Source organism: Chroicocephalus ridibundus, chromosome 1, assembly GCF_963924245.1.
Source record: "Chroicocephalus ridibundus chromosome 1, bChrRid1.1, whole genome shotgun sequence".
Taxonomy (NCBI): Eukaryota; Metazoa; Chordata; class Aves; order Charadriiformes; family Laridae; genus Chroicocephalus; species Chroicocephalus ridibundus.
Genome location: NC_086284.1, coordinates 70,739,108 through 70,765,878, shown reverse-complemented (window position 1 = coordinate 70,765,878; position 26,771 = coordinate 70,739,108). Strand labels below are relative to the sequence as shown.

General features: G+C 46.3%; 1 protein-coding gene and 1 long non-coding RNA gene across 3 annotated transcripts in view; one reads left to right on the top strand and one right to left on the bottom strand.

Annotated features, from left to right (window-relative positions):
- Positions 1-2,307: 2,307 nt before the first annotated feature.
- Positions 2,308-26,771, top strand: part of ECRG4 (ECRG4 augurin precursor) — a 33,437-nt gene continuing 8,973 nt past the window's right edge. The window contains exon 1 of one of the 2 annotated variants that reach the window (XM_063338811.1): positions 2,308-2,380. In XM_063338811.1, coding sequence (XP_063194881.1) covers positions 2,338-2,380 — 43 coding nt within the window. In that variant the 5' untranslated portion in view covers positions 2,308-2,337. Of the gene's footprint in view, positions 2,381-16,945; positions 17,208-26,771 lie in introns of those variants that run through there. The other variant, XM_063338818.1, reaches the window with a different exon arrangement.
- On the bottom strand, positions 6,306-26,246 carry LOC134517394 (uncharacterized). The gene is made up of 5 exons (XR_010071615.1): positions 26,097-26,246; positions 22,610-22,857; positions 8,282-8,427; positions 7,873-8,011; positions 6,306-7,170 (listed from the first exon to the last, which is right to left on the bottom strand). It is a non-coding gene; the product is annotated as an uncharacterized LOC134517394 (long non-coding RNA).

The following is a 26,771-nucleotide window of genomic DNA, read 5'->3' as shown; positions in this document are numbered from 1 at the left end:
TGCATTATGATAGTTTGACCGGGTCTAAGACCTCTCATCTATCTCTGCTTTTTAAAGAAGTGGGGTGTAACCACGGCGTGTGGCCAGAGGGCTTCATGCTGCCTCTTTTATCCCAGGCTTCTCTGCCTTTGAAAAACCATTAGCTTGCTCTCAGCTCCATGAGCCTCTCTCAGCGTGACAGCCAGAAGGCCAAAGAGCACTGCACGAGATGTATACAGCCCCTCCAGAGGTGGAAGGAGCTTCTTCACGGTAGCTGGTCTCTCCATCATCTGCCAGACCTGCATCAGCTGCATTACAGCTGCTGGGGTGCTCCCGCACAGGCCCCCCTGTACCACTGACACAGAGGGGCCACAGCCTCTTCCCCAGCAGTGATCCCAGCCAAGTCCTACAGCCTTCTCCCAAGGATGTTTTTCCCTTTGTTATTTTGCAGTCCCTTTGCCTGAGCAGGACCCTGACACTTCAGGATTCAAGCAATAAATGACACATAATTAAAAAGCCTACGTGACCTTCTCTATCGCATGCTGTTAACCCGTTCCTTGCAAGGAACAAGTGGCAGGACCCACATCTCCTTAGCAGGTCTCATCCCTTGTCTCCCAGGAGCCTGCCTTTTCCACTTCCTATCTCATCAAGGAGCTGATAAACCATCAGGGTGATGTCTGATCCAAAACTCCACACAGGTCCAAGTTTTTGTTCCTCCCAGCTCCCTTGGTGCATCCTGTTGCGTCCACGTCCAAGGTGCAAGCCAAAGGATGGAATAAAAGTGACCCTCTGCCGTCAGTGTACTGCCTTATGGCCCAATGTGCAGGTGATGGAGGAGGTCGAGGCTCTCCCTGCCTGATCCTGAGTCCTGGGATGTAGCCTGTCTGTGTTTTACTCAGTATGGAGAAGTGCTTTCCTTGAACAGCCAGAGGCATCTGCAACTGAAGACAGACTCGCGTTACTCATGCACAAATACATCTCATCTCTGCTAGTATCTCTTCACCAGCCTCCTCTGCCAGGGGTTTTCTCTGTGCTTCCTGGTGGAGGTTCCAGCATCGCAAACCTGAAATAAGAGAGTAACCTGCTCTAAGCACTACAGATGACATTTGGACTGAGCTCAAGGTGTCCAGAATCACAGGCAGCTGGAAATTAACCTCTGCAAACAGCTCTGAATTAAGAACTATGAGACACACAACAATCATGGCTCCAGACACCAGATCACACCTGCCTGCTGAACCTTCTCATAGCAGAACACCACACAAACCATTGAAACATAGAAAATCTGACCTAAACCCCATTCTGAGGAGGCATTTTGTCTTTTCATATACAATGCAACTTCTGATACATGGCAGGAATTAAATACAGCAATACACACATCAACACTACAACCCATCCAAACAGCTTGTCCCTGAAATGCCTGTTAGTTGCATCAAAATCTCCCACTTCCATTGCAAATCCAGGTGTCTGGTGGCCCCTTCCCAGTCTGCCCAGTGCCTTTGGTTAATCTCAAACTGGAGTGCGAAGTGCAGCATCTCTCCCAAACGGGAAACTCGGGCTGGGGACTGGCACAGGTTTTAGGTTTGGGCAGGGCAGGTGTGTGTGGCTGCAACCCCCTGCCCCCCCTTCTCTATCCCCAAATGGGGCTGGCAACCTGCAGCCTTTCTTCCGCTCTTTCCTCCCAAAGAACCTCGGGGAGGTCACCCCGGCACACAGCTGCCTTCCAACAACAGGGGTGCTAAAGCTGACACGCATTTAAACATTATTTAGCATGTGGTTTGCATGCTGTCTCGTCTTTATTTCCAAGAGCAGTGTATTAGGAAGAGAACCGACAAGTCACGTTTTTTTGAAGTCCTTGAAGAGCTATAAACCCGGCCGCTCAAACGTAAACCAAATCGCTGATGAAAGGAAGAGCCATGTGTCGTTGCCACAGGTAAGCAGCCAGGCATCTGCTTTAACAAGGAGTGTTTAGAGGCCCGCAGTGAGCACACCCTTGCTTAAGTTCCTATCAAAAGGAAATTCAGTCTCAGGAGGATTTTTTTTTTTCCCTGAGAAGTTTTCCAGCCATATGGCACAAGTCTCAAAAATTAATCTCTGAATCATTTATTTTTAATAAGTAAATATCTTCCTTCTCTCTCTCCTTTATTCAGGCGTCCTTAGCAGGACCAGAACAAAATGATAATAACTTTTTTAATTTTTATTTTTTTTTTTTTTTTAAACAGAGAATGGGTCTCCCTGTTTTGCTCCCTTGGATTTGCGGAAGTTTTTCCTTGAGAAGTCCCCCTTGAGAAGGGGGAAGGTGTCCGCGCTTGTCCCATCCCACGGGGCGGCTTGAGGAAGCACCGCTCTTCTCCGCCTCTTATGCAGCACAGGGCTGCTGGCAAACTTCCCTGCCGAAGCAGGGGTAAGTAAGTCCCGCAGAAATTGCATTCATGCAATTACCGTATATGTGTCCAGCTCCTCTTGCAAAGTTCAGTGGGGTTTTCTTTCTGCTGGCTGCATTGCAGCCCCTTTGGAAAATACGCTTCATCACTTCAGCCGTCCTGTTGTTCTCCAAGTTGTCTGCAATCATCTCTTGCAAGCTGGAAATGAAACCGTACTTTCTATCTCTCCTTTTATCTCATGGAAGCAAATAAAATAGACATGTATGTGCCTGGATAGGTGTGGCTGTTTTACATGTGTCGCCTGTTTGGTTGCCGGATACTCAGCAGCTGAGCAAGAAAACCAGCACTGGGGCTGTCCTCCCCCTGCTCCTCTAACTGGGCTCTGCCATTTTAGTGCTAAAATGTCCTCCTGACTGGGGACTGAAAGTGATGGCGGGCAGGTGGTCTGCGTTCAACCAGATGTACTCAATCGGGGCTGCAAAAGTGTCTGAATTATGTACTGCAATCGGGTCATTATCTGCAGCGATTAGATGTGCGCTAGCAGAGGTAAGCAAGTGGTTGCATCCAACTTTGGGAAGGATTTTAAATAGGCAGCTTAGGCGGTCCTCTCGATTTCTCTCGACATGAGGATTTTCTGCTTTACTGGTTTATTTTTGGAAACGCAGACTGCAGAAAAAGGAATTTTGTTGACAGAGGCATGCAGTCTCATTTGTGGAAGTAACTTTCCTTTTCGGAAGTACGAGAGAACATTTTGCTGTTGTGCTTAAATCTATACATGTTTTGCTGACTTGGAAGTTGGTACCGCATTTCAAAGACTAACTTGCTAAGCCTGATTGGTGTCCTTTATCTTTTGATGTTTTAAGAAGCTTTTCTTTCCAAAGTCTCCTTTTCTTTCAAGGCACTTCAATGAAGTCTTCTCTTGCCCACCTTCAGAACTGCACGTACCATCCTTCTATTCTCCCTGATTTATCTTATGTATTCTCTTCACTAGAGGCAGATCATAAGTTTGCCCTAATTTCATAGCTGGTGTTTTTCCTCTTCCTTTTCTTTCAGTTCTGCCATTTTCTGAGACATTTATTTCACCCTAATAAAATAATGTATGCACTGGCTTATGCTCATCCCTCCAAAAGTAAACTGTGGCGGTCTACCACTGCAGTAAGGTCACTAAATGCATCCACTGGAAGCAGAATCAACCGATTCTTTGCTGACATTTCATCAAGCATCTGGACTTTTTTTTTTTTTTTTAATCTACTACTACTTCCATGTTTAAATGCAAAAAAGTGTGTTTAAAAATAAAGTGAAAGGTCAAACTCTGACCTTGTCTTCTGTGGGAACTGCACTGATGTGGTTCTTAAGACCATGTTCTGGTCAGCATTCCACAGCAGAAAGAGGAGTTTTTTTGTTTTGTTTTGGCTTTTTTGGGGTCAGCAATAGCTACAGGGTAAAAGACCCACTTATGTCTCGTTTGGACACTTTAAAACAAATCATAGTCTTCAGTGACAGTTCTGGGACTTGTATATCACTTCATTTTTGTATTTCTCTTCTAGCTTTTTGCCACCAAAGGTGTGTGCAGGAAAAGAGGATTATTATTATTAACAGTTTTAAAGAGGTCATCTGCTCCTGCTTCATCTCCCTCTCCTAGAATCATTATTTTCTGTTTGTGACATCAAAATTGTTGCTGTGGAAGTGTTTTTCATCTCAAAAATAGAAGAACATGACATCATGCAGGAAAATAACAGCAGGAGCTAAGGAACTTTTAAAGGTGCCCTGATTTTTATTTTTTATTTTCTTAAACTCCAATTTGAAATGTGTTGCCCTAAATAAATTAATTTGGCAGGCAATAGGCCTTCTACCTACCACGTCCCTTGCTAGCATGTATGACTTCCCAAAGCTTTCAAGTTTCAATATGAGATGATCAGAAATGGCTTAAGACTTAAACTTCCAAATCAGGGTTAATCAGGACAATGCAACTAGACCCTCAGCCACAGATTCCCTAGCAAAATGCTCCATTGATTTTTACTCTGCCAAGTTGGGATAAAGATTAATTAATCCCATGCTTCTGATGGTCCTTTGTAGGACCCAGGGCACATCTTCCCTTGATGCTCAGTTTAGCTGTGGGGAATAGGGAAGGTCTGGACAAGAAACGTGCTTGGTGTTTCTCCACCTTCTGGAGATCAGAGACTGGCTACAGCAGGAGGGGAGAAGGTGGACAGGAGGCAAAGCTTCTCTGTGTAGGGCTGGGCAACCTTGTGAGTGGCTGGGTCATCTCTCTGGTCCTCAGACTCAGAACTGAGATGATCACCAGGTTAGAAATAAGAATCAAACCAAGAACCAATGGGTTCCCGAGGTAACACAGGGTGCAGTCCATCCTGGGAGATCATCTGGGCATTTTTCCCTGATGGATGTCTTACTCTGGCATGGTCCTAGGAGATCAGGACCCTCTTTGCTACCTTTCCATGGTTCTTTGAGGTGGCTGTTATGTGCTTTATTTCTGCACCAAAGATATTAAGTTTGTCATGGCTTAATGAAGCGCTTTGTGGCAAAGCAAAGAAGGGGTGTGGATCCTTCCATTATATGGTTGCCTCTGACTGCCAAAGACTGGATTTAATGACTCAGCAGCCTTCTTCCACTTGCATTACCGCTACTAGCTGTTCAGGCTGAGCTTGTAGGAGAGTTTGGACTACTGCCCTGACAATGCTTTACTTGCATTCAGGCCTGGGTTGGGAGTAGGACTCTTGTAATGAGCTCTGAACATTGCGAGTCGCCCAGAAGAAAGAGCTGAGGGGAGCAGCTTACTGCCTGGAGTCCACAGCCTTCAGTGATTTGAACCCTTTTCACTTCGAATCGCATATTCTTCTTCTGAATTTGCTTTTTACAGAAAGGCTTTCTCATTCTCCGTGCAGCAGCAGCCTCCCTTTGCATATTGCAGTCCTAAACTTGCCTGAGGCCTTTGGATGCTTTAGTCATGAAACAATAGTTCAAGAACCAACAGGAAAGACTTTTGGCAGCCACAGCAATCCTGCAGGCCGAGTCCCCTCCTTATTCGGTGTACTGGTTTGCTGCAGAATTTGGCTGAACTTGATGTGGGACAACTCCTTCACCCACGTTTTTCTTCTAGGGCTTGGGAGCCCTCTGCACAGTTCTTCTTTCTTATCTCCACAGCCTCACACCTGCTCATTTGTTTGTCACCTCTGTTTCATCAGGTGGGATCGCACAGTCTCTCACACAGCGGACGTGTAGTTGCTATATGAGTAGCATCCTTACCCCACAGATGTTTAATGAATCTGCACGGCGGCATTACTGTCCTGGCCAGGAGGCATTACCTTGGCACAGGAACTGGAGAGCAGATGATCAGGGTACATGCAGGAGCTGAGGCAGAGGTACCCAAGCCTCTCTTCAACGTTTCATCGTGGCTTCGCGTGGCTAAAGGGTCAGAATGCAGCATTAACCATAACAGACCAGACATACCTCCCACACTGCACCCCCAGTGCCTCTGAGCATCCCAGTGGCTTTTCTGAAACGAAGAGCACAGGGGACCATGGTGCAGGCTTCTCAAGGTAGCTCCAAGGAGGGTCTAGAAGAGATGGAAAGTTCCATGCTGGTCCCATAGTGATCAGCCCTGCTTGGCTTCGGGAATGAGTTATAAGCAAGGAAACCACCCTTGCCTTCCAAAAAAGAGAAGAAAAGATGTAGCAAAATGTTGCCACAGCAATTTTAGAGTCTTGCCTTAGAGAAATCTTGATAGAAAAAGCAGCAACTAAATACACACAGGATAATGGGAAATAGAAGATTCAGAAAATAACAATTGTTAACGTGGAGATAAGGAGATGCCGGTAGACGTGATTTAACAATGGGAACTTTATCCTCATCTTTTTATTTAATAGAAAAGCTGATTACATTCTCTTTCATATGAAAACTAAAACAAACAACTGAAAAGGAGGGAATGGTAAATTTTTAGCTGCCTATTTGAAAACACAGAAGCTGCAAAGAGTTATTCCAAAGGCATTTTCCTTTGTCTTGCTCACTAACTCATAACTCAAGTGGAATAGCTAATGAATTTGAGACATTCTGAAACGTGCAAGTGCGTTTCCCAGCACCTCCTGTAATTGATCACTCTACAGGGAGACGATTAATTTATCAAAATTAGGAATTCTTGATAGGGCTGTTTCTCTGCCATTAGAGAGGAAAACAAAACAATGAATTAAACAAAAAGGAGAATTTCTCAGAAAAAAGATGGCTCCCCAGCCAAATAAGATTAAACCTATTGTGATAATGGATTTATTTTGTCCTTGGTGAGGAAGTTGGTAAGCTTAGAAGGTAAGCACCATACAGAGACACCAGTGCCCAGAAACTCTATGAGCTCTCAATCAATTTAGCATTGCTAAATTATCAGTGCCAGGTCTCAGCACTTCCTCCTAAGTTGTTCAGGAACAATTTGAAGCACTGGCTTAATTTTAAACCCATTGGCTTACTGATTAACTGCTGAGGTGTAATTTCATCAAACACGTGGCTGCAGATACTGGACATCTGACCACCTGCTCCCTCTGCAGGTTGGTGTCACCTTCAGGAGGTGGTCATGGTCCCTGCAGCAGCCCCTGCCAGGAGATGTGACTTTTCTCCTCAATTCTAGCAGAGTGGAAGCCACCAGGCCCGAGGCCACCGAGGACGGATGCAGCGCTCTGCCATTTCACAAGCTCCAGCAGCTTGTGAACCATTGGGTGCACATTCACTTACAAATCCTGATGTCTTCATGGATGCTTACCTGGAGCTCAGCATGATGGGCCCCTGAGTTTGAGGTTTTTGAGTGCTCCTACAATGTAAATATTAGATAATAATTCATAAAAGTAAGAAAGAATAGAAAAATAAACTAAGCAAAAGCTTTTGAGAAAAATTATTCTTTCCCATGAAAGAAACACCAAAAATATGTTTGTCGTTCCTGTGCTCAAGTATGGGACGAGTGTGGGACTCTTCCATGTTTTCTCTGCATAATGAAGAATTATAGACTTATTCCCAATCAGTTAACACCAAGGAGTGAAGAACAGATCCTACATACTGGGTGTTATCAGAGAGATAATGAAACCCAGATGACATTTCAAGAACTTTGAAATCCTTTTTCTTTAGATAAGCTATCATCTGCTCTATAAGCAAAATTGTTGTTACTATGGGGTTGGGTTTTTTTGCCCTTGGTTTTCATTAGCACAACTATTTGCATAAAAACTAAGATTCTTGTTTCTGAAAAGTTCATATTCTCCTGCTGCTTGTTCCCCCCCGTGGAACTTTTCATTCTCTGTTAGCAACCTGATAAATCACTTCCACTAAACTCAATTATGGTATCACCAACATGGCTTTATCGCTTCGGGTGATAAGGAATAAGCAGCAAGCACAGCCACAAAACCGGTAGGAATACAGATTATGTTTCCATGTCATTTGCTCCATTAACAGCTTGTATGGCATGTTTGAAAAAAGGAACAAAAAGAAGACATGATAGAAAGAGATTATATTCTTTACGTACCTCAGATGCTTACAGCTGAGGTAACGCATAGTTTATGAGCCTCAGGTAGAGCCTTCTGAGACCAATGGAAGGAGCTTCAGTGAGTTTCAGATAGAACTACGCATTTGGAGTGAAGCAGAGTGCCACTATGTAATCAACACTGACAAAAATTGGAAAGAAAAAAAAAAAAAAGCAAGTGAGAAGAGAAAAAAGGCTACAGGCATTTTTGCTGACTTGGATATGAAGGTTCACAGCAGACTCCATTGAAGCCAAAACAGATCCATATCTAAATGGAAATAAGGAAACCACTACACCTGAATGAGATTTTGCTGATCCTGTCTAATTAACCTGGTACCTGGTTCAGGTACTTTAGTAATTAAACTTTAACTTTAATAGCTAAATTGTTTCTAAATAAGCTGCTGGGATTTACCTTTGGCATAAAGATCAACAGTCTTCTTGTCTTCTACACTACAAGAGCCTGGAGCATCATTGTGACAGCCAGCATTATAGTCCAAGCCATCACCAGAAACAGATCTGAAGAGGAAGAGACCCATATTTAACTATAGCCAAGACAACCTGTGGGGAAAAAAAATAATTCAAGAATTTTAACCAGCAAAATTTCATCTAATATTTAAATCACTAAGTGTTACGATCAACCTGTGCTGTAAAATAAAATGCACTGTGGGAAAGTTAGTGGATGAAACTACAGTAGTAATGACAGGTTGCTGAGAAAGTATAATGTCTGCTGAATAATCACCATCCAAACCATGTTTAACTATTTCTAAAGATAGAGGGAAAGCTTGGAAAATGTAAGGAATACCCGTAAGACAGGAGAGTCTGTCTCAGGAAGCTGTGAGAGTGGTTATGAATAACCTCCTTGACACGACTTCCCAGGGCAATGCCGCGCAAGAAGAGGGGCGTCAGACAGAAGCAGGCACGTCGCCATGCCTCTATGCAGCATGGGAAAGACCAATTCTGGAGTGAGGTGCCCAGTTATGGGGTCCACACTGCACAGAGGATGAGGAAATACTGGGGAGAGCACACATGAGGACAGTCACAGTGACCCCCCCAGCCTGGAGACCAAGCCTTCCCGGGTGTGACTTCAGATAGACAGGCTGGCTTATCATACCGAGGAGGAAGCTGAGCGGTGGCTTACGTTCTTACACACAGAAAAATCTGTCTGATAAGGGAATGGTGGGGTGGTATAAAGTTGCGGACAAGAGGATAGCAAGATCCGGCAGGGAGAAATTGAAGTTAGAATGAATTCAACCTTGACACAAGATGTAATTTCCTACTGCTAAAGTTAATGGGATGTCGGAGTGCCTGAACAGGGGAGGAGGTGGGCTCCGTTCACGACTACACGAGGTGCCTCTGTCAGTTTATGATAACGCATGCTCTTTGTAAAATGCCGCTCTCTTAAAATCAACTGCACATAATCTGTACAAAGTCACGGAGGGACGAGTAGACGAGAGGGAGCAAGCTATAGGGGATCGGTTGCAGAAGAGATTCTGGCATGGACACACGCATATTATTTGCACTGCTGGGGGTGGCTGTGCAAATGAAAATAGGATGATCCCCCTGTTGTCTCCTTGCTCCGTGGGGAGCCTGGGGAGGACTCTATGTCTCGGTAGTGCTGGCATGTGCTGCTTAAGCCATTAGTGCAACGAACCTCCCTGCATCCAGGCTTCGTGCAGTTGCCCGAGGGGCTCTGGGGGGATATTTTGGTCCTGTCAATGTATGACTACTTAGATATGTATCTCACAGGAAAGCAGAAAGAAAAAATTTAACTCCAACTGGCCACGATAAATGCAAACAGGACAGATCACATCACACCAGGGCAAACATTTGGTGGTGGGAAATGGTATCAAGACCCTTTTTATGTTTTATTTAGCCCATTACCAGATAGGGAATTAGACCAGAAGAAACCTTTGGATAACATCTGCTGGTGTCCACCACGCTGAGCACAGACCAGCTGCCCGCATGGTGTCCCACAGGCCCCGGGATGGCCATCTCTTGCTGCCCACCCCTGCCTGGCAGCAGCTGAGCCTCCTGGGCTGCTGGAGCCCAGGCTTTGCTCCTGTCCTCAAAGAGGAGATATCCAAGGCGATGTGATGCCCCAGAGGGGGTCGGCGTGGGCTTCCTGGCCTTCGGCTGGCTGAACACTGAGCAGAAATGCAAAGCTGTTAGTTGAGGACTCAGCTCCTCCGGCTTCCTGCTGAGATTGGCTGCAGCCCTTTAATTAGGGGAAGCTAATTGCATTTGACAGAGGAAAAGAGGTTGTCAAGTAGTATGGGAGGAATTCTTTTTGATTCAGCAGAAAACATTTTAACCTGAGGTGTCCTGTAGGCAGTCGGCGCAGAGAGGAAGCCGGCTTGTCTGAGAGTGGGATGCGTTGTCTTTTCAGCAACATTTCCCCTTCGCTGGGGACGTGTCCTATTTGGACAGTGGCCGAAAGACAGGAGATGAAAGGCTGCTGAGGCTGAGGTTTCATACCAGCCAGCAGCACTCCACCTTCCTGCTGCATTGGGGCTTAGGACGTGCAAAACCTCATGACTTATCTGCTTATCAAAGGATTTAGGCTGAGCTTTCTCGAAGAAGCTGACAGGGGCTGAGCACAGCCCAGCCCCACTGACATCCAGAAGGAACGGGGCTCCTTTCGTTCCCAGATCTCTTTGAAAATCCCAAACTTCCTCTCCCCTCCTGCCCCTGAGGGGCTGGCACCGGCTCGGGGTGCTTGCTTGTGACTTCTTTCATAACATAGTTATGAATAATCACGATATCACAGAACTTAAACTCGCTAAACTCCAACGAGTAGCGTAATGTGGAGTTTGAAGAGCTGGTGATCGCAAATGGTTAACTAACAAGTGTTTACAGCGCCTCATGATAGTTGCTGGCACTAAGACAAGGGCAGTAAAAAGTGGATTAGATGAAGATAAATGTGAGACACAGGCAGAAACAAGTACTCCAGCAGATGTGTGTGGAAATTAATGGGGTGGTGATAATAACAAATTCTGATTCGCCACACAGTAAATGTGTCTCTTGATAATTGGTTTCCAGTAGGATACCAACCGGGCATGCAGGAGACAGAAACCTAAATGGGGTGACATCTCCACATTGCCGATGTATTGGATAGACACTGAACAGCTCAAAAAAGATAGCTGGAAAAGTTGAGTTTGCTTTGTCCCCTGCAGTCTCCCCCACCTCGAGATTTTATTTTCTGGATCTGTGACCTGGTCTCTTGAGAAATAAATCCACAGGGCTACCAGGGAAAGATATCTCCCAACTTGAGCATAAGGCTGGTGGTCAGGAGATCTTGGTCACGTTCCAACCGCTGCCGCAGATATCCTGTCTGATGTGGGGTTGGGGGTCACTACCGACCCCATGTGTCTGCTCATCTACTGAGCTGGGATGTGAAAGCTCCCACACAGCACAATACTTGGCCAGATGTGTTGTTGAACTTCATGTGTTTATGTTTGTGAAGAAAACATAGGATGAAAGGCATTACAGAAATGCAAGATATGATTTGTTATGATTTAAAAGCCATTCTGCTTTAGCAGTGCTACTTTCAAATATTTGCACCCTGCAAGCATTTCCAGATAAGGACTCAAGCCCAGCTTTTCTTTTCCGGTCCCATTTTTTAAAGAAGCAGAGTGGTTTCCAAACCCTTTGGAAACGGGTCTTTGAGCTTGTCTGCTGCAGCCCGTGTGACTGCGGGGAGCAGGTACCTACAGACATGCTTCTTTCCCCGGCTTCCTCCATCCTTGTGGATGCGTGCAGTGAAGGTGGCACAAACCCATCCAGGGCTTCAGCTGCATCCATTCCTTGGTGCCTGGGAGGAAGCAGGAGAGAGGGACTGAGTGGTGGGGGAAGTCGAGAGGAGGGAGCTGTTTGGAGGTTCCCATGATAGCAGTATAAGCTGCGTGCCTGGAGTGCGGTGTCGGGGTGTAGATCTGCAATGCAATTTTCTTGGCAGGGAAATAATTCAGAAGAGTCCCATTTCTCCATCCTCTGCATCGCACTTTGCTGCTGCCTGAATTGTGCGGGTAAAACTCTGCCCACCGAGGCCTTGGAAGCTCCAGCTTAGCAATAGCAAAAGGAGATTTTTCTTTCTTGCTTTCCTTTGAGGAAGGGTTGTGGTGTTTTTCACAGAGCAGTGCTGTAAACATGTTTCCCAGCACAGGTGAGGTTGGGGAGATGACATTCAGCTTGCAAAGGACCATGCCGGGACTGCCCCGGTGCCGATGTTGCCGATGTTCCTGGAGCTCAGGCTGTAGCAGGGGAGGGAGAGGAGGAGGACAGGAAGGCCCGAGGCTGGCGTCACCACAGGGTTAACTGTAAGAAGGACCCACCTCATCACTGGTACTTGGTATTTCTGCCCAGGTGCCTGGAGTGAGGTTGGGTGAGGCTGAGAATAAATCCTGTGGGACCTCTCTGAGCACCTGCTAAAATCCCGTAAGTTGAAAAAGTGAGGGGTACTAAAGACAAAGAAAATGGAATTTATGGATTTCTGTGTTACATCTTAAAATAAATATGACATTTTTGACTCCCGGAGAAGGCAGCAAGTGCCCTTCTGCTCAAAGGATGGTTTTGCCTGCTAAGCCCCTGGGCCACATGTGATGGTGCTGCTCAGATACTCTGTCCCCTGGCCCCTCTCTCTCGGCCTCCTCATGTTCAGCCTCATCAGTCCTGGGCTCCCTTACCTCGGGCTTGGGCAGCGAGGGGTGAGCAGCTGAGCATAGTGGCAAAAGCCCCCTGAAAGCAGTGAGTGGGGACCTGCCAGCTCCAGGCTATCAACTGTTTAGCCCGACCAAACGCGTCTAATTTCTCAGTCACCGCTTCTTGCGCACATGACCTGTTAAAAGGATTAAATTAAAAGAATTCCCAGAGCTAATCTAGTGATGATATGATGAGAGACAGGAGCTCAAGCGTATCCCAGAGGTGACTGATCAGGTTTCCTAGGATGTATTATTTATGGGGCCATCTGCTTGAGACAAGTATTGAAGTCTGAAGGGGAGGGGGATTTTGATGGAATTCACTCACTTAACTGGGATGGGGGGTACTGCGCGTTCCCTCCCCCCAAAAAATGCTGCTGTAGTTATTTATGGAATAAAGCTGGCAGCAGAGTACCTGTGTGCTGATGCCTTCAACAAAATGCTGCTCTGCTCTGAGAGCCCGCCCGTGTCCTCACAGAAGGGGCCATTCATAGTGTGGTCCATTACTGGACAGGAGAGAGGCATAAATGTGTTCCAGTGTGAGTTACTGGTACGGCGAAATACAGCCGTGAATAAACAGGGCCGTGGCTGGAATGTGAGGAGGCAGGGGCAGCAGCCAAAAGAGGCAGAGTCCGTAGGAGAACAGGAAGAATTTCCCCAAAATAGCTGGTTTAGTTACTGTATAGCTCAGTAACTGCAGGATTTGTTTACCGCTATTACAGGCAACATGAAACAAAATCGCAAATGTCGAAAAAGAAACTGTGTCTTTCTAATTTGGGCTGACGTGCTATTTAAATAATATGGGTCAAGAAATGTGAAATAAAATATCTTCATGAACAGGATTTGTGTTCTTTCCCTTCTTGTCAGCCACCTCTCCTGTTGCTAAAGGCAGCCACCTTCTGCTGACATTTCCCCATCACAGTTGCATCATCAGCTTTCTAAATATTGAAGCTTCCTCGGGCTAACGTCTGAGCCTTTCTTAGTGATCGGGAGTGAAATTCCTCTCAAAGCTTTAGCTGGGAAGGTTCTGCTAAACCTTTAAGTAAAAATTTGCTGGAAGCTACCTGTCAGTTTGCTGCCCATTTTCCAGTAATTCAGACTAATGACTCGTCAACCCCCCTTGTTGTTTTTTTTTTCCTTCCCTTTACATCTGTCTAGAAGTAGCTTTCTGCTCCAGTTACTGGTTTAATAGCACAAGGCTATCTACCAAGGCAAAATTCTCACCCACTCTTACTTGATTTGTCTCATGACTCTTTTCATAATCCTTATTTTTTTAGTAATTACCAAAAAGGAGTATCTGGGCAATTGGTTGTAGTGCTCAAAGATTTGTGCCTCTGAATTGGGGTATTGCTTAAAAGCTGTTCTGGACTATGCAGAAAAGTTTTGATTATGAATAATACAGAACCTGGTCACAGACTATAAGAAAGGGGACTGTGTACAAAATCAGAAATCCTTTCATGCAAAGTTTTCGCTTGGCTGAAATTTCGGTTTCTGTGTTGTGGAAGGTTTCTCCCAGAGTTCCTGCCTGTCTGTGTTTTATCCGGACAGGCAGGGAATTAGGTTTCCATCTGATATGCGACTTTTGATAATTATCCATGTGTCAAATGTTCAGGTAGGGAAATGCAGCCCGCAGAATGAGCCTAGATCAGGCCATACGCTGGGATTGTTCTCACTTGCGACCTTTGCTGCGGTGTCTCCGATGTAGCTGCCCCCTGCAAGGTGTCCCACCTCCCCCCTGGCTGTGGTATGCCGAGGCACCACTGAGACCTTTAGGCTGGGGGACAATCCCGTGGGGCGCAGTGTCCAGGAGGAGGGAGCAGTGAAGCTCTCCCGCAAGTGGCCTTCAGGCACATCAGCATAACCAGTTATCCGTGAGGGCCTACGGCGAAGGTCTGGGTGCCCTCAGCATCCCCTGCTCTGTGGCAGAGGAGAGTCACCCATCACAGCAGTATCTCTGTCCACGCTGCTGCAAGGTACCAAGAGGGTGACCCCTTGGCACATGCTTCAGTCTCTAAAGACCCAGGAAGGTGCGCGCAGTGCAGACCAGACACAAACCTGCATGAGGGTTAGCGCTTGGGGTCATGCACTATCTTCTTGTTGCAAAAGTCTGAGTTAGCAAGATGATGAAAGGCAACCAAGCCACTGGAGTCCCTTCCCGTTGCTGTAACACTGATAGCAGGGGCAGATTTGTCTCTCCTTCTCCCAGCCCAAAAGCCTCAGGAGGACTGGATTTCTGTCCTGAAACTGCTCTGGTTGGCAGCTCTTCGCCTGCCGCAGTGAAATGACTCACTTATAAGGGAGAAGACCTTTGGGCAGGGCAGAGGGCTAGGGGTTTTAGAGCCCTTGCAGGACAAAATACTGGAGGGGCTGGCATCAAGTGGCTTTTGAGCAGGTGCCTCTGCAGAGGCTTCTTCATTTTCCAGCAAACCGGGCAGAAGAGTCATGAGAGCTTCTTAAGGAATACCTATGAGCAAGTAGCATCATGGCTGTGTTTGTACAGCTGTTATCACAAAGCATTTGGCTGCTGCCACCCCACAATTAAATGGGGGGTGAAATCCAGTCTTCCTGATTTCACCATCATCAGCTGCCGCCATGGCTACACTGCCACGTTGGGTGGCAATGCTTCCCAAATCGCCTCTTTTGCTTGAGAGAATGTTCTCCTGGTGGCTGGAACAATCTCACCCCTTTCTGCTGTTCAAAAGAGAGTCCCGTTGCTTGAGTTCAGCTGCCCATTTCTACATTCTCCCTGGTCCCATGTCATACACCAGTCAGGTGCATCACTGCACTAGGCTCACAAAGCCATCTAGGAGAGCAGCCCACCTCCATGGTTGCTGTTAGTCTTCTGCTGGATTATTCTTCTGCCAGTTTAGTGATCTAAAGTGGCTGGCTGAAGAGACATGGTGTTGGACCCAAGGTTGCATAAGCAGGGAGGGCAGATCCTGCGAGGGATGAAAGGAGAAGAGAGGGTGTTCATGGTGGTGAGCCATCAGGGTGGTTCAATCTCGTCTAACTTGGTCCTCATCCCTGGCTGGTGCCTTCCTGTCCGCTGTGCTGCGGCTCATTCAGTCAGTGACAGGAGGTCAGGTGAAGTGATGGGGAGGTTGTTTCTCTTTTTTCCCTTGGGGTACTTGCAGCCAAAGCCACTTTCCTGATCTGGATCACTGCATGGCTGTATGAAGAGCTGTGTGTGCAGACACAACAGTGCGGGAAGAGGCATGGCAGGGATTGCTTAACCCACCTCTGCTGTTAAAAAACTGTCCGCTGCATCGGAGCCTCAGGGACCAGACTAAATTTTAGTCTTCTAGGAGGATAGAACCCTTCAAGTAAGCGCTGATGTTTCTTGTGGAGTCAACAAAGAACAAAAAAAGCTTTTGGAGGCTTCCAGGTCCTGTTCCTTTAGGCTTAGATGCCTACATTAGGTGGCTTGGGTTCTGCACAGTAAACAGAAAGCCGCAGTAGTGGTATTTTTGAGGTGTGCATGATCATGTTACTTCCAAGCGGTGGCAGTAAATACAGCCTTGCTTTCTCAGGACTCCTACATGAATGTGAATGTATGGCTGGTTGGCTTTCGGTGAGCCTTGTGTGGATTGTCTGAGCCCTTATGGACTGCATGCAGCTGCTTCCCCACTGTATGTCCAGACACGTGCTGCGTCCACAAATATTCACCCCCATGTGGCGAGACATCCTGAGGTATGATCCAATAGGTACATCCATTTCCACTGAATGCCTGGATATGAATTTTGTTTTAGCTCTTCTGGCACTAAAAATACATAACATGCCTTCAAAATACAGCTGTAACTGCATCAAAAGTTTCTTTAAACTGATTGTGATTTCCTTGGGCCATTTGCAGTGTTACTGGGAGGTCCCACTGAAAACCAGACCTTTTCAGTATTCAGATGCCATGCACATTGTCTGTCCCTGACTAGTTACAGATTCAGAGAAATTGTTTTGATATTACTGATGTCCGTTCTGTTTATCCCTCCTGGATTATCCACAAAAAACCACTGTGCCTGGAGTAAAACATAGTTTTGTTGCTGCAGCCTTGTGAGGTTTTGAGCATGACTGGCATTTACTAGAAGCATGGGATGGAGCCTCGTTTCCTACAGTAAGGTGAGCCTGCCGGTCCTGCCTTCTCCCTCTGGTCCTCCTGCTCACCCTAGGTGTGCCGTCCATCCTTGCACCTCCTGGCTGCTGGGTCTCAGCTCTGCTGCGCCATCAGATACTGGCTCCCAACACCTGTGAGATATTAAAGAGCACTGAAGTACTCCTGGGTGCCGGTCGCTCATCGTACAGCCGCCACAAAAGCCCAAATTCCTTTCACATGAGAACACGGGTACATCTGCTTGCAATCATCTTTCTCCAGGCAGCCGGCCTGATTAAGCAGAAACGTGATTCTCCACACTCGATCCGGACGCGAGCAGTCCGAGGGGCTGGGATTCAGGAGAGGCAGAATAAACGCGCCTTTCACGCCCGGCATCCCCGACAGTCCTCGTGGCTCCCGCGCTCACAACCTTGGTCGCTTCTTGCCCTGCTTGCAGAAGGCAAGACATGCCGAAATAAAGAGAAACTTGTTCTGCTGGCAGGAAAGGTCATTTCTTCCGGCCAGGCATTTGGGAAGGAGACAGGAAGCATATTATTTTAAAGGTAAAACTGATAAAATATTTGTTTGCTGGAGGAAGGGGAGGAATGTCAAAAAACATGCTAGCGTTCTTTAGAAAAAATTATTGTGGCATCTTACTTCTGCCCTGACGACAACTGCGGGGTGTTGTAGAGAAATGTTTTAGCCTTCAGCGGTCTGTAGCCTCATGCGGGGCATTTTCCTTGCTGGGAGGCGGCTCTTTGTCCGTCTGTGCACGCGTGTGTCTGTGCGCACGGGGGTGTGAATGCGCGCTCCGTAGAGGAGGAAATGGCTGAAAATATTAAGAATAAAGGACAGTGAGCGGATGTGGAGGATTATTAGCATAGTCTCTGGTAATGCTGTTGTTTGTTTCTTAATATCTTCTTTATTGCAGCTGACCAACGAGGAAACAACTAAAAATCACTGCTTTAATGAAAGCTGCAGTTTGTAGCACAGATGCATTATGGTGTATGTACTTTTGTAGATTTGACAGATTCCATTTCCAAACTTGCCTTTCATCCTGCTACACTACAGGACCAAAAAAGTAATTTATAGGTGCAATTAAGAATGCCGCGTTTGGGGAATAAACAGAAAGTATTTTTAACAAAAGCAAGCTTGACGATTCAGTAGCTCTGCTTCACTTTGAGCAAGCTGAAAGCAAGCTGCAAGCAGCAGCCACAGTATACTTTTAATCCTCAAATCTGTTCATCAGTTAATATGTTTATAAAGGCTAGTTTCCCCCCCCCCTCCCTGCCCAAGACTGTTTTTTACCAGCTCATAGTACAGATAGCCTGAGGACGTAAGCCAGGTCTGCAGAAGGTACATTGCCGGCACAGGGATGCAGTTGTAGCCACAGTTCCCCCAGGGTCAGTTGTAGCCACAGTTCCCCCAGGGTACACGTGTCCCAGCCCAGCCGCAGCATCCCTCCGGGTGGACTGATGAAAATGGTCAGAAGTGACAATTTGTCACATCCCTGACTAAGGTATGCAACCGTGCAGGAACGTGCTGTGCTGGCAGGTTGGGCAGGGGGATCGGGGCAAGGCAGCCAGCTTTGTGTTTGCTGTTTGGAGGCAGGCGGTTAAATCAGGCACGGATTTCTACATAACTCTTTCAACTGAACCCTTACCGAGACCTGCCAAGGTTTTTTTTTTGGGCCAAGCTCTATTCCTGGCCTCAAACAAATGCTTAATAGAAAGGAGAGCTCTCCTGAATAAGTTTGACTCTGGGCATTTTTAGGAATCTAGCTGGCTTAGGGAAGTTCTTAGTATAAGGGTAGGGTGGAAGAACATTGTCCCTTAACAAACGCAGGGAACAGCGATGGACAGACACTGTTTTGAAAAAAATGTGGCATAGAGGGGTCTATTCACTCATATGCAGGTTTGAACATTGCAGTTTATCATCTACATTCACGTAGACACACAGAATTTTAAGCTGACAGTAGAATGACCTATGCTAGCGCATGAAAATTCAAAGGGAAACATCTGTCATTAAAAAACAATAGGAGAAACCCATTTATTTAGCGCAGGCTGAAAAATAGAAATGTTGGCATGCTGTGTTTGGCTTGACTTACTACAGGCAAGACTTAATGATGTACGCAAGGGTTGTCTGAAAGAAACTGTGCAGGGGCTGATATTTTCTGGGGCTTCTCTCCTGGATGTTCATTTGGATGTTGCAACACACTGACACTCTGTAATAAATCCGTTTGGGTATTATTTAGAGGTCTCATACTCGATGTCTTTTTTTAATACGGCTTCATTCCCTGTGAAGGCTAATGCGGATATACGGAGATGAGAAGCTCTCCGGTGATCGACACAGATGGGATGCCTTTAAGGCTGTGTCAACGGCCTTTGAAAATATTGATCGCCGTGTGTGGTTACTGAAAAAAGATGCTGAAGCCCTTGGAACCGAACAGTTAACAGAGCGTGGATCTAACCTGGATTTTCAGTTATAGGACGGATAAGCCTTTATGTCAGTTGGTCCCTGTGGCAGTCAGATGGTTGGGTCTCAGTGTAGCGATGGGAAAACGCACATCTTTGTTACTTGGCTTTGTGAAGGCTGGGCTTGTAAAGAATATTCTTACCACGTGCCAGGCAGCTTTCATCCCCAGCAAGAGGCACAAGTCTTTGACTTCTGGGAGTAAATGTAATTCGTCAGGGCCTTACAGAACTGGGTCCCGCTCTTGCCCTTTGGTTTTTCTGATCTGTTACGCTACCACCCTTTGCCTGCTCTGCTGCTTCCCTGCAGACCCTCTGCTCCTTGTACCTCTGTCAACAGACGTCCTCCTTTTTCAGGTATTGCTTTAAGCCACTGCCATGCAATTGATGGGAAAGCGGTAACGGTTAGGTCGAAGGAAAGTTGGCTTCAGCTGACATTTTTGTATAAATTTGGAGCAAACAATTTCATAGGGGATTTGTAAATGTACAAACTCGGAGCTACCACCTGTTTTTTTCCTTTCTTTCACATCCGAGAGAGATGTATGGGTTTTAAGGCTAGAAGTCATCACTCTGGGATGACCACCTGCATAATTCAGAACCTCTGACACCCCTGTATACACTCATGTTTCAGGATCAAGAAGAGTACTTGTGACAAAGACTGTCATTTAGCAAGAAAAAAAAACAACTGCCCTTGATTAAGAAAGATCCACATAGTCCAAGACAATCTTTCTTAAGTTATTCCAATGTTGTCCAAGAAAAATGTCTTATACCTTCCACATGCTTGCTGACATCCGATATTTTTCCTCTAGAGTTAGACTCTGAGCCCATTACGCATCCAATTAGGTTAGAAGCACTCCAGAAGCGAGGCGGCTTCCCTATCTGCACATGCATTGCCTGTGCACAGAATTCAAATAGCGGTAAACAAAATATACGTGTTTCATAACTATAATTGCTCTTGTCACAAACTCAGCCTCAGATCATTTTGGATAATTTATTCCTGAAGCTGCTCACATAGGCTGGGAAGGGAAAAGGCAGATACATTTTCCAATATACTGCTATGCAGAGAATGTGTTTACATCTTCGAATAATATTCCTGCTCTTTATTTTTCATTTACATGTAGGAGTTTAGTTCTCTGTGTGTGAGAGTTTATTTTAAATGAAAATACATGATGTTTAAGTGGAAACCAGAGATGAATATGGGATAGAAACCTCTGATGAAATAAGAGGAGGTGGAATTTGTCCGTAATGAAACCAAAATGAAGGTATTCTGTCAGCCTTTGGTTTACGTTGTTGCTTTTTTAGCCTAGCCTGCCATTGGCTGTGCGCTTGCAGGGAAATCAATCTGTGCCTCGGGCAGCAGGATCTCTCCCTGGCTGAGGGAGACTGATTGATTGTTTCACATATTGAGACCGTAGGTTTGATGGGAACTGTACAGGAATGGTGACAGTAGTGGAGATTTGAGGGTTTTGGCTTCTTTACTGAAACATATACCTTACAACATACGCTCCTTTTTTCAGATAAAGAGAAAAAGCCCTCTCTCTGCTGTGTATTTCTCTCCTCCCTCTGCTGTGCAGTTCTCTCCTTCCTCTCCAAACATTTCAGTATGGCTTGCTTTAAGCACAAAATACATTAATAAGTCATGCAAGATTACTACTATGGAAAAACTTTTCCATAGGCGTATTTAGTGGCTTCATAATGATTCAGAGATTCGGTTATATTGGTATTGGGCTGGGGTTTTTTGTTGTTTTTTTTTTCTTTAGTGTAGCACTGTTTCTCATGAAACGGCCAACGCAAGCCCCATGACAAAACTTCCATATGAAATGATCAAAAGTGAAGTGTTAACTTTGCTAAACTCAAGGACCAGTGTTGCATTAGAGTCAACAACACCAGGATTATTCTTGCCCGGGTGCCTAAAATTTGTCCAGTAGTGGGCCAAGTTAGGCCTCTGAAAAACGTGCTCCCTCGTCGGGCACTGCACGCTTCAAAACATGACTGGTCTCTGCTCCCCCATTTTCTCTTCACTGACCAAAGGCAGCAAAGCTCCTATCTTACTGTCTCTGATTAATGATTATCAACAGCAAAGCTCAATTGTATGTTGCATGCTGTCCCTGCGTCTGTATTAACCAGCATGAAAAATAAAAGTTTAAATGGCCATCTTTAAGAAGATGTTCCTAACTCAGTTATTACTTGAGTGAAAATGAATAATCTTAGGCTACTGTGTGGCCTCTCCTGCTCTATCATATAGTCATTACTGTGCTCGTGCTGTTTCTGTAGGGTACAAGAAGTCCTCAAAGGTTTGCCTATGTGTTTACCCACTCCTCTATGGCTAAACACTAACCTGGACACACATAGGAGAGAAAGAGATCAGTGTCACCAGAGCACCACTGTGCAATTACCCTGCTCAGGTCCTCCCCAGCCCCAAATAATGTCCAGCTAACATCTATTAGACTTACAACCACTGCATCATTACTAGTAATTACCAAGTGAAAGCATTTTTCCATTGTGGCCATTAAGTGGTGACATTACCTAATAGAAAGCCAATCACCATCCTTTGCTTAGGAAGAGTACTGCAGCTCTACAGTGCAGAGTGTGAAGAGATGTTAAACCAGGAAGGTGTTTTTTAAAGCAAAACTAAAAGCAGTTTCATGGAAGAGGCCATTTTCATTAAAAAAAAAAAAAAGGAGTTGGACGCAAAGGTTTATAGTTGCAGATCTTCAGAAAGCTGGAGGCAAAATAGTTTTGGTGTGGTTTTGGTAGCAGCAAGTCATTAAATTGCTCACCCCACCTTGAAGAACTACAGCCTCAGAGGCAGATTAGCTTTCTCGTTAAACTCCATATCTGGTCTGCCCCAAAACTGAGTGATCCAGCCCAAAGTGGGTGTGTCTTGCCCACCAAGACATTTTTGATGGTGAGGAAACAACATGCTGGAGATGGATGACAGCGTTATCAACTGCTCTGTGCTTCAGCCATCCCCAATGGCAGGAGCTCCAAGGCATAAAAGCAATTATGCCAACGCCCAGAGCAGCTAGCAGGGACTTCAGAGGCCCGTCTACATCAACAAATGTGGGCAGGTTCTTCTGCTTGGGTGAAGGAGAGCCAACTTGAGTTGAGAAGTTGTGCAGCCCCAGCCCCATTAGCACAGACAGAGCTAATAATGGATCCTTCTGTGAGTTGGGTGAGGCTCCGTGCAGCGCTTCGGGATCAGAGCTCTGTGGCATTCCTCCCTGACACCCCCTGAAGACAACCCCAGGAGAGCAAAGAGATGGGGATGAAGCGCCTGCCAATCCAGGGGAGCCACATTTCTGTACGCCGGCGTTTTGCGAGACTCAGGCATAGCAGCAGCAGACTGGGATTTAATCTTCCTGAAATAAATGGAATTCCTTAGGGCTCTTCTGATGAAAAATACATGTGTGCATGAATTCTTGCAGGACGGATGCCTAAATGATCACAACAGACAAAAAAAAAAAATAAGATCTCCCCTCACATATCCATACCCCGCAGCCGTGGTACTGCCAGGCTGGCACAGGCACCCTCTGAAGTCGCTGCCATCCACTCACGGCCCGGGGCGGTGGGGCTTCGGGTGGGGAGATTAAAGATGCCACGATCTCGTCCTCAGGGGCGTCACGGAGAGACTGCAGAAAGCGCGTTCTCCTGGAAACAAACCGAGCTGTGACTCAGAGAGGTAATCCAGCATCAGAGGAGCAGAGGCACGGGCTTGTTCACAGGCAGGGCACCGGTGAAGCTGGAAAGCACAGATATAAAGCTGAGCCAGCGAGAGCGGCCACTAAGCAGATCAAGAGAGGCAGAAGGTCACACGTGATAACGTCGGGAAGACAAGTGAGGTTTCTGCTCTGATAACCTGAGAATCCTGCTTCCAGCTGGGACGCGCCGCCTGCTATTCAGGCTCCCAAAGGCTGGTGTTCGACCTGAGGAGGGAGCAATCACCTGCCCTCCCCTGCCGATGACTTTGCCATATTTTGACCGTTCCAGCAGACGTTTTGTGTGCCGGGGGCCTGCCTCAGGCAGGCTGGCGGTGCTGCTGAAAATTTCAGCCCATGTGATTCCTAACCTGCCTGAGAAGGCAGGCAGGGGAAAGCAGGGTTGGTTTGTTTACGCTAAAAATGCCCAGCAGGCTTCAGGCGATGTTCCAGCCCCGTGCTGTGAAATGGGGGCTTCAAACTGTGAGCAGCTCTCTGGGGTGGGCCCCTTTTGCTTCCCCATAAAAATGCACCCACTTTGCCCTATTTCAAATTTTAAAGGAATGGTTTTAAAGCACATGCTCAGTAGGTGTGTGCTGTGTCCCTACAGGTCTCTGAGGCTTACGTACATCCACGCCGGTGAGGTTGCAGTGGAGATGCTTCAGGCTGCTGGGGCTGAGGGGACCGAGGCGTGAGGAAGGAAACCTTGGGTAGAGCTAACCTGTCACTCTCTCAAGCCCTTTGCTCCACAACAAGCAAACTTTTCCGGCTAGTAAATCTCCCTGCTCCACTCTGGAGCATGCCCAAATTTAACAAGGCATGTGAGTGATCACCCAAGGGTCATGAAGACACCGATTTGGCCTGCAGGGACCAGCTTTAGGCATTGCTAAAGCCTCAAACACAATACCAGAGGAGGAAGGGATCAGATCAGGGTGCTCAGGCGGGATGGGATCAGTGTGGAGTCAGATTACTCCTCTCTCTGCGGTGATCTGCTCCTGGGCCAGTGCTTACCAAGCATTGCCTGAGCCTGACCCCCGGCTAGTCCTTGGGAAGGGTTAGACACACTACCCACCTCAGTAAAATGGAGAAGTTCTGTTTCACCAGTTTCACCCCCTTCCCACTTCTGGCCATACTCTCCCACCACCTTCTTACTTGGCCCCAGCGCTTGCAAACCACCTGCCTGAGCCACCACAGCTCACTGGTCCTGGAGATACCTAACCCAGCAAAAGTAAACTGGGTCTGCTCTTTCAGCAAACTGATTTGGCTCCAGAAAGTACTAGAGGCAGTGCCGGTAAGAGAGGGGAGGATGAGGCAGTAGGGGGCAGAGAGACTTCCCCACTGCCCCCTACCAACTTGCTAAATTTAAGATTTTCAGGACTTTACATTTACTGATCTTTGAGTAGTGGCAGTCTGTTTGTTGGGTGGAGGGTTTTTGTTGGTTTTTTTGGTTTTCTTTCAAAGAGTGTGCGTGCATTCTGGATGTGAATAATAGAATAAGGGAATGAAAGCAAGCCAAAAATAGCTCAGAAATAAGTGTTCAGGAAAAAAGTTTTGAAGCATAAAAAGTAGAGTCCCGAGAGACATCAGTAAAAGAAAGAATGATTCAAGTGAAATCAGGCTGTGGTAAAAAGACACATTGTAACATCCTACAGTCCTGTCCATCTCCCTCCCTGCTAGATCTGACTTGCAGACTTGCCATATACTTCCAGATTTATCCTAAAAATATACTGGAGGCAGTGGGAGAGAAAAAGGAGAAGGATTTCTTCGAGAGAGAATTTTTTGTATCCCTCTGCAGAAAGGAAGCAGCCATGATCAGATAACGTTGCTGAACTAATCCGCTTCTCACTGTGCTTATCACGAGAGCAATAAGGTTAATTCTGCAGCGAGGGCAGCAAAGTACTGTCAGTCAGTGAAGGGGGGAGGATGGACAGACCAACAGACACCATTTCTTATCTGACAGGGTCAGCCAGAAGCTGTAAAAAATATCAGCAGTAGCCAAGCACAGGGGAAAAAAACATGAAAGACTGTATTTTAAGCTGTTTTTTATGGAAAATATAAACACTAATATTTATTAATAACATGGACCAAAGTAATGGTGCGGGCAGTTGAGAGGCAATGGATGAGATGTGTCACAAACCATGCGTTGAGGCCAACGAACTCATAGCCAGCAACAAATAAAATTTCCCTAAGGCAAAGGTCTTTGTCCTGGGACTTGGGGCTGGTCCTGTCACTATCAGAAGGACTCTGGAGCAGTGGAAGAAATAGTATAAAACTCAAAATATTTTGGAAAGAGCTGACTGATGCCTTAAATGTTATTCCTTCTGTTTGGAAGGAAAACAGGACTCCTGCGGTTTTCTTGGAACAGGCTGCAGAAAATATCTGGAGCGCCAAGTGCCTCTGTCCTAAGGCTAGCGACCGGGGCAATATGGCTGGGAGATTTTGTAAAAACCTCATTAACAGGAAATAATCATTTTCTGGGTGTTGGGAAACACTGTTCAATGCTGCCGTGTTCTTGGTCAAATGTGTCGTTTCAGTGGATCATTGAAATCTTCATGGTGCTTCTTTGCAAAATATGAAGTGTCATCTCCTGCAATCCCTGGCCCATTTCCAATTTATCTATTTGCCTACTATGTTAGTAAGCTGATGCCAGGTATTTTATCATAAGTTTTGATATATTTGATGGGGTTTTTCCTTGAAAATACAGCTTTGGGAGTCCTGTGACTACATAAGCATTTAATCTACACTATATTTAAAAACATTGTTGTGTTGAAACGCTTGAAAACATGAAGCTTAATAAAGGAAGAAGGAAAGAAACCAAGATTAATCTATTTGACACGACTTTTTGTGCTTTGAATTTCAGAATACCCTTGAATGGTCATTACTGATGCTATCTCTTACATTTTAATGAATACAACACAGTTCTCTCAACAGCTACTGTGATGAGATGCAAAGGCAGAGGTGTCTCTTTGCTATTCAGGAATCTCGCTGTACTTAATTTTAGGCAAAATGTACAACAATAATCAAGGAATTCAGTCTCTTCAAAAATCAGTGTTGCTTCAGGGCCAAGATTTTTTCCCCCGGTTTAGTTCAGATCAGTTAAGCTGCCACACATGCCCACACCACTTTAGGTAGTTTTAGAAGCCACTGGGCTTAAAACCACTATGCGTAAACTTGGGGATCACATGGGGGAAACAGGGTCGCCTGAGCAGTCACGAAACATGCGGCGAGCTGCAGAACTGTTTTAAAAAAAAATCAACTAGAATAAAATCAACTAGAATCTTACCTGCTTCCCCCCAAAAATGCACACAAAGTCCTGCAGGCTCCAAAAACAGTGCTGGCTGGCAGTAGGCTCAGCAATGGGGATTTCTCTGTCTCCAGAGAGCTCCTTGCCTGGCTCCTGCCCGTTGTTTCTCAAGGTCAGGCTCAGAGTGGCTTTCTGTTGGATTGCTCCCAAATTTCTGCCTCAACACGCAGGCTTGCAAGACCGTAGCCCAGCCCCATGCTGGGGAAGAGGCGAAACCTGCCAGCTCCTTCCTGCTGCGGGCATCCCTCCAATTAGCGGTCCTCATTACGCTAAGGGGCTTGATGGAATTTTACATGGTGTGTGAAAGGGGCCCTGCTCACCCCTCCTCATCCCAGAGCCGTCTGGGGAACAGTCCTGCTGAGGACGTTAATTAGCATCTTTCAACAAAGTTTCGACACCAAGAGCCTGCCATTGTCGCCAGTGGTGATGAAAGACATGTAAAACTGAATGACGTCATTAGCCCAGACTTGCTGACTGGGAGCCCTTGGGGATGCTGCGCAGCTGAGCCGGCAGAGAGCTCCCAGCACTGGTGTGCCAGCGGAGGCAAACCAAGCCCCAAGACAAGCCTAAAACTCCTACGTACTGAAGAAAGGGATGTTTTAAAGAGGGCAACATTAAGGCTGATGGGGACAACCCAGGAAATCACTGCAGTAT